This window comes from Etheostoma cragini, chromosome 13 (assembly GCF_013103735.1).
Source record: "Etheostoma cragini isolate CJK2018 chromosome 13, CSU_Ecrag_1.0, whole genome shotgun sequence".
Classification (NCBI taxonomy): domain Eukaryota; kingdom Metazoa; phylum Chordata; class Actinopteri; order Perciformes; family Percidae; genus Etheostoma; species Etheostoma cragini.
The window spans coordinates 5,689,331-5,704,290 of record NC_048419.1 but is presented as its reverse complement, the minus strand read 5'-3'; the positions used below and the strand labels follow the sequence as shown (position 1 = coordinate 5,704,290).

The following is a 14,960-nucleotide window of genomic DNA, read 5'->3' as shown; positions in this document are numbered from 1 at the left end:
TAGTGTGGGGCGTAGTGTGGGGAGTAGTGTGGGGCATTGTGTGCGGCATAGTGTGCAGCGCAGTGTGTGACGTAGTGTGCGGCTTAGTGTAAAGAGTAGTGTGCTGCGTAGTGTGCGGTTTAGTGAGGGATATATGTAGGGTTCGGGCATATGTAGGGTTCAATTCAATTTTATTTATAGTATCAATTCATAAGAGTTATCTCAAGACACTTTACAGATGGAGTAGGTTAGATCACACTGGACTAGGGTGCGGCATACAGTGTGCTGTATAAAAGCAAAAAAAAAAAATCTGGATCGAGTGTATAAAAAAACACTAGCAGTTGCCTTGACAATAGCTTGCCTTCTTGAAAACTTCGGGTTTGTGCAAGTTGTCCAGTGTCGCACTAGTGACAATTCTTTCTGACCAATCAGTGACCTGCTCCGGTTCAACTCCACCGGCTAGTATTGGCTCAACTCGCATGGAACCACAACCAAGGTGGTACCAAAAAACGTACCAGGTTCCAGGTACTACCCAGAACTTTTTCTCACGTAAAACATGAGTTGAGCAGAGCCGTGCCGTACCATGCGGTGGAAACAGAGCATAGTGTAAGACACAAGATCTGGGTGTTTCCCAGAAGAAGAGGGCTTGTTGTGGACAGTAAATGCATGACAACACCTGATCTGCTGTTCCAAAGCAGAGCAGCTAGCCGTGCACGGGGCCAGACGATGTTAGCTAATACCACATGCAAGGTCAAGGTCTGGACAACAGCTCACTATTGCCTTTGTCTGAGCGCTGGAGGTGCAGCAGATTCTCAGGGAAACTATACATTACTCTCCCCCAGCTGGCTCTGCACTCTATCACTTACAGTGTGCTTCACATTGAAGGAAATCAGCCAGTGCAGGAAAACGCTGTCACTTTAAGAAGGTTTATTTAATTATAATGAAATCAAATTCCACAAGTTGGATAGCATTAGTGTATGCTTGTGTGTATTTAGAATACCAAAATGTCATGTCTCATTGTGTTAAAATATAGTGTAAATATTAAACGGTGTTCCCACAAATTATTAAAATAAATTGTTGGTGTTGTAGTGAATTAAGATTTTTTCTTTACATTTCAAATTGGAAATGATTCCAATGTCAAATCCACCTTTGTCTAAAGGATACATTATTTTCCAGTTCAGATATAAGGATGTGTCTGAGACTATGAAATTTGTCTTAAATATTACTTTTAGAAACATCTATAATGAAGGCAACGTGCTAACAAAGGACCGACTATGCAGGGCAGAGTCTTACCACAGCCATCCTTATTGAATTATTTATTGTTGTTGCGAGCGCACAAAAGAAATGTGGGTAAAAACGCAACAACGTCTGAATACAAATCATAGTTTCTAAATGGATTTGGATGAAAAGCATGAGGACACTGACATTTTCAGTAATTGTAATGGAATAATTCAGTTATTTAATATGTTTCCATAATGCCGTACATTTGAAATCAACAGATAAAATGCTTTTTTAATTTTGGACAACTTCTAAACAATAAGGGCACATTTACCCTTCATTTGGACCAATACTCTCCATATGTGTACCTTTGGTTATCTTTTCAGAATGAAATAAAGTCTAATATAAAATCATTCTGATACACAAATGTCCCACAGTGGAATTTTAATGCCATTCTTACTTTAATTATAGCCATTATTGTAGTGCTAAAACTGATATGGGATATTATTCTACAACAAATTAATATTGGAATATTGCTATTTTAGTGTAACAAAAAAAGTAATAAAAGTTCTAAAGAAGATTGCAAACCTGTAATAACTGAGTGGCATTTGATTTTTGGCATACAAAAATATTATTCTAAACCAGGGACACATTTTATTATTTATGGTTTTTGAAGTAGTTTCATGTTTTAGAGCCATGTACAGAATCATTGGCTATACTATTAAACATAAAGATAAGGTTGCTACAAAGTGTCCTTTGAGAACTTCAGGAATCTTGAATGACATTTTCTGGGCGTATGATACCAGAGCAGCTCTAAAAATGCCATTAAAATAAGGTCACTGTGTGTGTGTCACTATACATCAGCACACACACACACACACACTCTCCCTCCATCCACTGCCTGGTGGTAAGATAGGGGTCTATTCCAGAGTGGGTTCTCTAGGATATCAGTCCAACTGCAATACTTGTATTTTATATATGTTATATTATAGCCAGTGGAGGGAAGTATAGCCTACTTCAGTAAAAGTACTATTACTACACTGTAAAAATACTATGTTACCACTACTACGCCCTGCATTGAAGATGTTCTTTAAACAAAAGTGTGATCATCATCAGATTAAAAATACTTTAACGTTAAAATGTCTACTGAATGCAAAAAAAAACTCTCATTTTAATACCTGGAAACAACCCCAACATTTTTTATCAATCAACTCAGTGATTAATCGACTCATCATCATTTCGACTTGTAGGCCGTTATATTGTTGGCTAGTTTCATACTAGGCTATTTTATAAACTAGTTACATGTTCCGTGTGCAAACATATGAAGTTGTAAAGAAGTAACATAAAGCTGTCAGATGAATGTAGTGGAGTAAAAAGTACAACATGTCTCTCGGAAATGTAACCGAGTAGAAGTGGCGTGAAAGGAAAAAGTACCTCAACATGTGTACTTCAGTACATTTACTCGAGTTAGTTACATTGCCCCACTGATGATATTGTGAATGACCAAGTGTATGTGTGTGTGTGTGTGTGTGTGTGTTTGTGTATGTGTGTGTGTGCGCGCGCGTGCGCGTGCTCTGGTCCCGGTGCAGCCGGTGTGACATCAGCAGTGAGATCAAAGCGGGACAGCGGGGCTTTAAAGCGGAGTCTGCCCCACTGCGACTCACTCTCTCCCTCCCTCTCTCTCTCTCTCTCTCTCTCTCCTTCGCTCTCTCGCTCTCTTTCCCTGGGTGTCTGTCCCACACACACTCACACACTCAACGACACCGCTGCGATACACACCATGCGTACCTGTCCGGAGCTATTCTACCACCCCACGCTGGATTTTACCCACGCATCTGGCTGATACCGACACAGACAGTACTCTGGAAGGATATTTCTACTATTTTTCTTCTTTCTTATCCGTTTTTTTTTTTTTTTTTTTTTTTTTTTTTTTTTTTTAATAGAACCGAGCGCCACGGCTAAGGTGAGTTAAACTATTTTATCTGGAGGACCAGCTATGTTACAGTCCACAGGCTGCTGTGTGTAGCCTACACACTTTAGGATGATTAAGTAGAGACGGTTTCTATCTGCTAAAGAAAGGGTGGGGATGATATTTATATTTTACTGTATGATCCTATTTTAATTTCCAAAGATCCACGCGTATTTTTGAGTTTTTTTAATATTTCACTTCGGTCAACCTGCTTCTTAGAATCTTTAAAGTGACTTTAGAGTCTTTTCTCATCTGTCTTCCCAAGCAGATCGCCTAATATAATTATTATAATGATTGCTTATTATTGGAACCGCTAATTAGTTTCCCATGATCCTCGGGAAATATGATGAATGGTTCACTTGGTGTGCTCTGCCCTGGCTTATCTCGGCTCGGTGTGAGAGACACATTGGATAGTGTGTGTGCGAGTGTGTGTGTGTGTGAGTGTGACGCTATAAGCCTTTATCTTCCACGGGGGAAACAGGAGCTGCCATTCAGCCCAATTCGGCCAAATGTAAATTTAACCAGGGACTCCACTTGAGGCCGGTGATTTATGGGCCTATTTAAAGCCGGATAGAGTCCTGGAACACCAATAAGGGCGATCCCAAACACAACGACTGGATATAGTTACTTTTTTCCACAATAAAGGCGATTTTTTTTTTTTTTTATGAGGCATATTTTAGCCCAGACTATAGGTGAGAATCCCAGTGCTTGGGAAGCAGTTGGCCGAGTAAAATGAGTTTCAGTGAGCTCATTTCAATAATTGATGGCAACAGTTTCGACCCCGTCTCACCCAATCAGCAATGAGAAGCGAAACTGGCGCTTTTATTATAATAAAAAAAAAAAAAAAAAAAAAAGGCCCATTATTCAGTTTGAATCCGCTCAGTTTAAGCTCTCTTCAAAGAGATTGCTTATCGACAGCTCGCAGCTATCAGATTAACGGTGCTGATGCGCTGACTGGAGATCACTGCGCTGATCTGGGCTTTGATCCCGCTGCTGCCAATCCATCCAAAAGTCTTTACATTGTTCCAAGTGGGGCAGAGGTGACAACTGGAACTGAATTCTACAGAAACTTTAAACATCAGTGCAATAGAACCAATTACTTTAATCACGGGGGAATAGGACTCCTTTGTCTGAATTCTTCCGGATTAAAGTAAAGCTCATGTGACTGTGTAGAACAGAATGCTTTTAACCTCAGCGCCAAACAATGAGATATTAAATTCAACTGCGTAAAGATAGGCCTATCATGACTCTATCACGGTAAATTCTAGAAATAATCAAGTCACTGAGAAAAGTCTGAATTATAGTGCCTGTTGACATACAATGTGTAGGCTACCCCAGACTCAGGACTGGCCCCTTCATGAAAATGGAAGAGGTTTCTTTGTCTTTAGGCTTTTCTTTGTCTTTAAGCTTTTCTGATTCGGATAACAATGTATTGTCCTGGTTTCTTGTGTAAATAGAACGAAGCATGAAGAAGGCTGAGTATTTCTTCCAGTAGTGTAGTTGTGAGCTGTCGACAGAGTATTTCTTGCAAACAATTTTGCTCATTTCCATTTATTTTTGTTGCTCCTATCGTGTAGTTATTCTTTATTTAAATGTGGGCAGAATGGACAAAAATAATAGTCATCCCATTTGTTTTTGTCTTTTAACTACTTATTTCCCAGTGGTTCTTAAAACAGTATAAATAAACACATCTAGAAACTGTTTAAATTTGCATTTGCAAGTTATATTATTATATTTATATTGATGTAATATATATTTAATATTATAAATGATAGTGTGCTATAGACCTACTCTACCTGTAAAGTGCCCTGAGATAACTCCTGTAGCCTACAAAATTGAATTGATGATAATTTATGTGCGTGTATATTTGTATGTTGTTTATTACAGGGATTAGGAGAGGAGGCCGTGCCATGACAGTTGACTTTTGAGTCGGAGCCAGGAAGCCTAACAGCCCGCCGTATTTGTGTCCTGTGTGAACCGGAGCTCCTGTCCAACCATGAGGAGCAGCTCTCATGTCCCGACTCTGGGTGTGCTCACGGCTCTGCTGCTGTCTCAGGTCTGCTCGGGCATCAAATGGCTGTGAGTATTCTCAGGAGGGGCGCCATCCCATTCCTTAGACCTTCAGCCATCATTACACATGCCTCACGGTCAAACAATGTCCACACAGGTGACGTCATGAAGACACAAGATTTATTGTGCGCCTCCTTTTTGCATGTTACAGTGTTTTATGGAGTGGAGGGCCTGTGGCAGCTTTGAAATGGGCCCCCAACATTCCTCAGGTTGCTTCTGATCAAGGGAAGGGAAGGGCCGAGCGTTCTGTGCATGCGTATCTGATGAAGGGGACCGTAGATTAGCTGGCAGTGCTTTAAGTTATCAGCGGAAACCCCTTTTTGTTTTATTAACTCTATTGCGGCTTCAGTAAAAGGAGACGGCGTGGATGTTTCCGTCCTAAGATCTCAGATGAAATGCACCCCCCTCCCTCCCCCTGCTGTATCATAAGACGATAAGAATAGACACTAAGATGGTGATGACGGGGCATCGTGGTGGCGCAGACATCGCCACTGTGTGTAGTCTAGTCAGGCCTCAATCAGTGTAAAAGTAGCATGCGGAAGAGGGAAGCTGCAACGGCATAACTGTTGACACAAATGTGGATTGCTCGTACCGAGCGCAACGCAGTTTTTAGGCTAGAGTAAAAGTAAACAATCATTTTGGAAAGTCCATAAAATTTCCAAGTTGCTATTTTTTGAATTTGTTTACATTCCAATTGATTTTTTTGCATGCTATTGTTTGGTATTCTCATAAAGGCTTTTGAGGTTTTCTTGACAATTCGCGTGCTCTGTTTATCCCCGTGCTTCAAAACACAACTTTCAGCGTTGGCTCGACCCAAAGTATCCACGGCTTCTTATCAGAGGGAGTGTTTGTTTTACTCACAGTGGGAAGACTTAGGCAGATGTGCCCACGAGAGCTGGGATGGCATGTGCTAAATCTAAGCTCTCTTACAGTCCTGATACTGAGCAGCGGTGCGATGCAAAACAGATGCGGCTGTAAACACCTGTGAGTGCCGGGTTACCCCCAGCCCGGCGGAGTCACAGCTTATCATTGGGCACAGAGTGGCGGCCCCTCGGCCCCCTAATGCAAAACAGGCCAAGGTGCAGGCGGCTCTGCCTGGTTCTCACGAACTCTCAGCAGAGTGCGAGACACAGAAAGCAGAGATCAGAGCTAACCTGCTCCGCCTGTGGTTTCTCTCCTAAGTTAATACTCAACGAGTTCACAATGTTTCAATCAAATGTGTGCAGCTCTTAATAGTCTGTAAACAGATGATTCATGTCAAACCGAGGCCATAGAGGATGGCACTTTCTGTGGTGGAAAATGCAAATGTGAGGGATCTATGTAGTTTTTCATCTGACCGTCGATCTGACTTTAGTGGGTTTTAAAAAAAAAAAATTGGGGGGGGGATATCTTGAGGCCTCTTCTGTGCTTTAACTAAAGAAAAACCTTGTGCCAAAACGTGTCATTTAAATCTTATGAATCCTCGGCTGAGTTTCCTTCGGGATTTTCACGGTGATAAGACGGTTCTTCTCTGCGACGAATGCCAAACTATTTCCCTGCCGGAAGCATTATCTGTTTTGATTTTTCAATTGTTTTGCACTGGTGTCTAAAAGGCTCTAAATGTGTGTACACAAGAAACTTTAAGACTAAAACTAAAAAACGAAACTTAAACACCAACACACCGCTATAAGGGGTCAAGCAACCATCACATTGTAATCTTTTAATTATCTTCTTGGTTAATTAAATAGACATTTGGTCTTTAAAATGGTGGAAAATGTTGACCGGGGTTTCCCAAAAGCCCAAAATGACTTTGTCAACTGTCTTGTTTTTGACAAACTGGACTCAGAGAATGTTTGACTTTTTTTTCATGAAAAAGGACTCAAACCGATTAATAGATTATCAAAATAGTTGGCAATTAATTTACCAGTCGACTACTAATCACTAATCCATTCTAATCAATTCATCTTTGCAATATTAATGTATTATATATACAGTACATATTTTTTTGAAGGGGGGCATTTTTAGTCCTTTATTTTCACAGGACAGATGGAAACATGACAACAGATGACAAGCACCAAAAGGCAGCAGGTCGCAGTCGCTAATGTATTATCTTGTTTGTGTGTCTGCCCCCCCCCTGCAGGTCAATAACACACACCCCTTCATCTTTACACATCAACCAGACGCAACACTGTAAGCTGCTGCCCGGCCTCGTGTCCTCCCAGGCTCAGCTGTGCCGCAGCAACCTGGAGCTCATGCAAACCATCATCACCGCTGCCCGCGAAGTCAAGAAAACATGCCAGAAGACCTTCTCTGACATGCGCTGGAACTGCTCGTCCATCGACATCCCCGTTGATGCTTTAAAGTATCGGCCAGACCTTGACCGAGGTATGGCCATAAGCACTTTGGGATGACACGTGGACGTTTTAGTTTTCCAAAGAGCTGCGCCAAGTATTTTTTTTACCCACAAGAATGTGATGTTCATGGTCATGCTTGCCATTCAATGAATACCTAAAACCGAGGTCATTAAGTGCTGCATTTATTGCAGTTGAGTTTACTGTAACTAGTGGAATGATCTGCCCTCTAAGGGGCGGCTTTGGCTCAGTGGTAGATCGGTTGCCTGCCACTTGGAAGGTTGGTGGTTTGATTCCTGGCCCTGCAGTCCCATGTGGAAGTGTCCTGGGGCAAGACACTGAACTCCGAGGTTCCCTCTGTGTGCATCAGTGTTTAAATGTGTGTGAGTGTTTATCTGATAGGCACCTTGTACGGCAGCCTCGGCCACAGTGTGTGAATGGTTCCTGTACTTTGAGTAGTCGTTGAGAGTAGAAAGGTGCTATATAAGAACAGTCCATTTACATTTAATGGGGTCTGTGCTCAGATACCACAATATATGTATAAACCTGGCTGCTATCTAAAGATTGTGATACAGAATGGTGTTCTTTTCAAAATTGATTTAGGATACGTTGCCTCATCTTTCCAATTCTTTTGCTGCCAGCCAAATAATTCCATAATTTATTCCGGAGAAGCCTTCACAAGTAATTTTTACTGATGCTGTTATTTGAGACGACCCCCCACACATAACAAGCATTATGTGTGCCTGCCTGTTTGCGTTTCTCTGGCCAAAAAGGAGTTTGAGTGTGCTGGGAGTGGGAGTGGGAGTGTGTGTGTGTGTGTGCGTGCGTGGGGGGGGCGGACATGGCAGCCATTTGCCAAATGAACAGTCTGCACCGAACAGGAAATGGCTCATCTCTGTCCAGGGATGGCTTTCATCTAAGCAGCCCACGGTCATACATGATTTCTTCCCTTACTTCCAATTGCTTCCCGGCCTTTAACATATGGGCCGGCCTCGCGTGTACACACATCACCGCCAATTACATCAGAGCTCACTCTGCGTTACAGCAGGAGCAGTGATGGACTATGTTTGATAGTTTTATCTGCACACGGTGGAACACTGAGAGGGAAACGGGACAGATGGATAGCAGAGAAGTCAATTATACAACACAAGTGGTTTGAGAACGTTACATGGCTGTTTTGAACAGGGTTTTATTATTTGCTGTAATAACTTTTCATCATGGGAATCAACATGAATTCAAACTGACAATTACACGCTTCATGCTAAACCTTTAGCATACATTATGACAAATGATAAACCAGCGTAGAGTACACATCCAAATGGAAAAAAACCTAAATGAGATAAAATATTCACACTCTACTGCCAGCTCCCTTTGTTGGGTAAATGTTATTTAATGCATTACATTTCTGAATATGCAGGTGCTTTGCTACTAATAACTAATAGAGCTGAAACAATTAGTCTATTGATCAACAGAATCCCTAAAAGTATTTTAAATAAACGATTCATTGTTACATATCCAGCTAAACAGTCAGTAGTTGTAACGATTTGCTATTTCTCTGTCTTGTGTGATAGCAGACTTGAGTTTTGGATTATTGGTTGAACAAAATAAGACATCTGATGACATCACCTTGGACTTTAGGAAACTGTGACAGGAAAAATCAATAAATTGTGACATTTAATAGACCAAAAGAGTGCTCTGTAAATAGAGAAAACAGTTGATAATGAAATAATTGTTGCAGTTGCAGCCCTCAAAACTGCTAGTGACCGCTGACTATAAGTTGTGCATAAGTATTTGTATTGAACTTCAGAGAGAATGCCTTTGATGTATGCATTTTCAGTTTACTTGTACCAATTGGGTTTCTTCTCTGTTTCGACAGGAACAAGAGAGGCTGCATTTGTGTATGCCCTGTCCGCAGCGACCATCAGCCACACCATAGCACGGGCGTGCACGTCCGGAGATTTGCGGCTGTGCTCGTGCGGTCCTATTCCCGCGGAGATCCCTGAGCCTGGCTATCGCTGGGGTGGCTGCGCCGACAACCTGCACTACGGTTTGATTATGGGCTCCAAATTCTCTGATGCTCCCATGAAGATGAAACGCGCAGGCTCCCATGCCAACAAACTGATGCACCTACACAACAGTGAAGTCGGAAGACAAGTAAGCAATATGGCCATCTTTTGTGTAAAAGTGCAAAACCTCGAAGCTGTTTCTAAATAAGTATGAAATGACACTAGTTTGAAAGTTTGAAATGGACACTATAATTTCAATTGTGAACTTAGTTTTTTGCTTGACTTGTAGTTTACCTTATTTGAATGGATGTCAATCCCATAAAAGATTGAGCCCTATCTAAGGTCGTGTCCCCTGTCTTCATGTCCAGGCGCTGAGAGACGCGCTGGTGATGAAGTGTAAATGTCACGGTGTGTCCGGTTCCTGCTCCATAAGGACCTGCTGGAGAGGCCTGCAGGACCTAAGGGAGATCGCCATGGACCTGAAGACCAAGTATCTGTCAGCCACCAAAGTTGTCCACCGGCCCATGGGGACACGCAAACAGCTGGTGCCCAAAGACATCGACATCCGGCCGGTGAGGGAGAACGAGCTGGTCTACCTTCAGAGTTCCCCAGACTTCTGTGCTAAAAATGACAAACAGGGCTCTGTTGGCACACAGGACAGGTGAGATCATTGTGTATTGTATGTGAGCGTGCATGATAAAAGAAGAAGGGGGTGATATTTGGCCATCCTGATAGTTGTTGGATTTGTTTTTTGCTGTTGGATTAATAAGCATCAGTGACAGGCCCACACAGCTGACAAATAGGAAATGGCCGATCCTGAGTGTCTGGTCATTCAGGATGTTGACTCTAGTGAAGTGGCTTCCTGCCTGGTGGCACCGTTTAGTTTGCAGGCTGGCTGATAACGCGTAGCGGCCCCCTGAGAGTGCTGTGTCTGTGGCCTGTCTGAGCATGTGTCACTGAAAGGGCCACTGAAAAGACTGGAGTGGGTGTCCCACCATCTAATGACTAACGCCGTTATTCTTGGGACTGAGTGCACTCCAGCTGATATCGATTGGAGAGGGCCAAGCAAATGGGTAAAGTAGTCCCCCCCCAAAGATAAAGGCTTATTTACACCGTTCAGCTTGTTGGGACAGTGTCACATGCTGCCTGCTGGTTTGTGCTCTGTGAGAAGTTAGTGGATAGCATGGAGCCCATTTGTCTGGGGGTCTGACTCAGGCTGAGATCTGGCTAAACAATATCTGAGAAATATGGCACAATGTTCCATAACTGTGTTGCAGAGGACAGAGTGCATCTCAGGCATTACTATTTTGTTTAGAATTGCATGGCACAGAAAGCAAATTCTGAGCATGTCTAGTGTGGAAGTTTCTCTGTTCATATAAGAACTTGATCGCATGTAATTTCAATCTGATTGTTTAACAAGACATATCAGACCCTTTTACAAGAATACATTCTATGTTTAGCGCATCCACACTTTGCGCTTCATTGTCAGCAGCCAGCAGCTGTGGCTGAGTGACCACTGAAGATGAAAAGCTCCACTAAATGGCATGTGATGTTGTATGTTAAAAATGGCAAACATCACATGACTGTCATATCATGCATCCCTCAGCTGTAGGCCACTCTATTGATAACCAGATGAAATGCCTCACGTCAAGGACACTCACTGTGCATGTCACAGTGTGTCGCTGGTCTGCAGCAGCCACACACAGTCTGCAGCGTTAGTGCTTTTTTGCCAAATCATTAGGCGCCCGCTTTGCTGGCGTCGTCACATGAACGTGTGATGCTGATGCCTGTGTGTGAGTGTCAGTGCTCGCCCTAGGTTGATACTTCAGCCTGGCTGCTGGGTTTTAAAGTTTCTTGAAGTATTGGTCAGTTACCTTTCCAAATATCCACATGAACCACTCTTCACATTGACATGAGCGGGTTTGCCTGTTGCTCCCGTTATTTCTTTGCAAGTCATGTAGCATTTTAAATGGATGTTTTTTAAAGCGGAGTCTGGCGCTGTGCTCACCACACACAAAACGCTACATCCCTTCAGCAAAGAACAAGTGGGTCAAAACAGCATCACTGATCTGTTTTAACCAAATATTCTCCGGTCCAGCTCAGTTAAAGACACAAAAACACCAGACCCGTTAGCACGTTAGCATGTCCTTCGCTACGTTACCACACGTGTCTGTAACGGTACAGCATTTCAACCGATTTTAGATAAAAATACATTTAAACATAGCACACTGGACCTTACCTGCTGTTAACTAACCACAGACAGTTCTTTGAGCCACAACGGTGCGTCGCTGCAGAATAAATATAGGGGAAACACAATGGATATTTGGCGTAATTTTTGGCCTGTAGGGGTTTCCCGCTGACCTGGCGGCCCACAAGGCTTGAACAATTATTGGGGAAACACTGAGAGCGGGTACTGATTATTCTAATATGTGTCGTGACCTATTGTATCGCAGGGGATTGTGAGCCAATCCGCAAGACCTGAGAGCGGCAGATATAACAAGAGAATCTGGGACATCATTTTAGCAGCAGTTCCTAATGGATAAAATGTGATCACTGGCACCAAAAAGAAAGTGTTATGGCCCTGGGAATAGACACGCTATTGAAGCCTGTGCTTCAGTCTTAAATAACATTACTGTGCCTCTGCTTCAAACCAGCAGATGTGAACTACACTATGTGCAGTGCTGTCCTCTTTTTCCACTTACAGCATAGCGGCGATATAACGAAATCTCGCCCCTGACTAAACATGACCGAGTGGGGTTTCTATCTACTTCCCAGCTCCCACCGATGTAATAAACCTGTCTTACACTCCCCCCCTCCTCCTTCTCCTCCTTCGCTCCAGTGGCAGCCTCTGTGTTTCCCTCACCATGCTGGTCATTAACACTCAGCCATCATAAAACAATGCAATTATGTTGAGAAGACAAGCTAAAGAAAGGGAGGGCGGCCCTGTGTATTCAGTGTGATTTACGACGGGGGCTATTCTCTGCTCATTCAAGAGTCTTTAGGCTTCTAAACGAGAGGCTCCCAAGCATCCACTGCTCAAAAGGTTAAGTAGGGCACACAGGACGGTCAAGCGCTATAAAAGGACTATTGTGGGCTCTTCGCTGGCTGCGGGATTGTACAAAATATCTTACAACGAAGCTGTAAACCTAATTGTCACAGGCTGGAAACCAAGCTGAAAATACGTTAGCGTTCAAAGCTGGTTGTTCAGTCCAAACTTTACTTTCCCTTTTCTCTATCTTGTTATGCATAGTTGTTAACTAGGGCTGTCAAAATGAATGCATTAATAACAGGGAGGTGTGTGTGTGTGTGTGTGTGTGTGTGTGGGGGGGGGGGTTTCGGCTCTTATAATGCATCCAGTGGATGGCTAGCAGAAATAAATCTCCTGAGAAGAAATGAATACAGAAAAGCTTCTTTTTAATGGCAAGTTCAGTATCAAAGATGGCTCTCTGAAGTTATTTGTGTGTACTATACTGTGGATGTGAACTGAGTTACCTTGGAGTACATGCAATCTCAAATACCACTTGAGTATTAAAAACCTTTTACATTTAAAACAGATAAAAAAATAAAAATGTCTGATTAATCCCTAGTGGGGATTAAGCCCTACATCTGTGAATTAACAGTTTCTTTAAGTTATTTTAACAGAAGCTGTCCATAGAACGTGATTCACAGCTGTATTTTGTTTTTGTTTTTACATTTGGAATTTTAAAATTTGCGCTTAGACGACTTTTATCTACTCCGGAGGTTGGTTTGACAGATTTAAGAAGTCCGCAGTTTGACGCTTCTTCTCGACATTCTGGGCGTTCTTTCCTACATTTTTGTCGCTTTTTTCAACCTTTGTGACAATTCTAATGACGTTTTTGATGCTTTTTCTGAATTTTTCTTTTTTTAACACGTGAAAGTTTGTTTCCACGTTTTCAGAAGTTTACTAACTGAGCAGCTTTGTATAAGACAATTGTATAAAGGCCTAACAGAAAATGCTCTGTATTTCAACTACACACATAATTTCCATTTGTTAATTACGGGTGCCAGAACCTTTTCTGTTATTTTATGGATGTATTTCTTAGACTATGGAGTGTAGCACTAGCTGTTACACAATAACAACATTATTAATCTAATTTAACATTTCCCTCTTCCTTGTCTATGCTGATGTCAGGCAGTGCAACAAAACCTCCCTGGGCAGTGACAGCTGTGACCTGATGTGCTGCGGCCGTGGCTACAACCCGTACACGGAGAAGCTGGTGGAGCGCTGCCACTGCAAGTACCATTGGTGCTGCTACGTCACCTGCAAGAAGTGTGAGCGGATCGTGGAGAAATACGTGTGCAAATGAGTGTGTGCCGCTGCCGTGCAGTCCTCTACGTGTACCCAGCCACAGATTAACCAAAGCACTACAATACCAAGAAAAGGCTTGCTTTTGTCATAAGCTTCAGCATGTGTATCACAATGAAGAGGGGGTCTGTTCTTGTCTCACTATCAATTTTTGTACGTGAATCTGAATCCAAAGTGCCAACTGGGCTTCTAAGCTTTTTTTTAACTCGCTTCACAAACCTGGACATGGAGAGTGTGGCGTTAGTGCCAGTTTACGTGAAGACCGCCGTCCTCCTGGGTGTCTCCTTTTGTCTTGTTAATGATTATAAATCCCCCTAACAGGGATTTTAAAAGTCTATTTTATTATATCGCTAATAAAAAAAAGAAATAATATTGGATTTGCTGGAGGAAAGGGATTGTCTTTTCCCCTCACTAGACTAATGTTTGCCTTTATGCCACGGAAATCCAAGGGCAGCGTGGTACTTTTTTTAGGTACTATTAAACCTTTTTTGTCCCTCTGAAGCAATGGACAATACGTGGGGGAAAAGGAACACAAAAAAAGGGAACTTCAACTACTTTTCAGTCATGGAACATTTGTGTGGTTGATGTTTTGGACTCTCGCCATGTGTCCTGCGTCGATCTCGACATGCCTGCATCCCTGTGGATTGAGAGAAGAGCATTATCTTCCTTTATGTCTGACATGCAGTTCAAAATATATTCTATTTTTCAGAGCATATGAACTGAACTCATGGATTTTTGTAAACCACTTTTCTGTGGATGTACATACTGTTATTTTGTATACTGAAATAAAGAAAGAAGTATTTATAAAATAGTGAAATGATCTTCACCATCATCTTTACATGGAAATTGCATATTTTATTCTTTCTCTGCGATATGCACTTTTGAAAATGTAGTGTAGCTCATCTTACAACACTTTGGCAGAAGGAAAAATCACAGCCACACAGACTAATTATTTTTAAACCAAGCAACATTTACTGTTATTCACTGCAAATCCAAGTGTGATAAAATAAGAGTTTACCACAACGTATAGCACACAGTGATTGTAAATCAGCTCAGCGCTG

General features: G+C 42.2%; 1 protein-coding gene across 1 annotated transcript; it reads left to right on the top strand.

Moving 5' to 3' along the window:
• The first annotated feature begins 2,904 nt into the window (after window positions 1-2,904).
• Window positions 2,905-14,716, top strand: wnt11 (wingless-type MMTV integration site family, member 11). The gene is made up of 6 exons (XM_034890449.1): window positions 2,905-3,160; window positions 5,054-5,245; window positions 7,356-7,600; window positions 9,443-9,720; window positions 9,941-10,233; window positions 13,726-14,716. The coding sequence occupies exons 2-6, from the start codon at window positions 5,163-5,165 to the stop codon at window positions 13,898-13,900; spliced, it is 1,074 nt and encodes a 357-aa protein (XP_034746340.1). The 5' UTR covers window positions 2,905-3,160; window positions 5,054-5,162; the 3' UTR covers window positions 13,901-14,716.
• The last annotated feature ends 244 nt before the right edge of the window (window positions 14,717-14,960 follow it).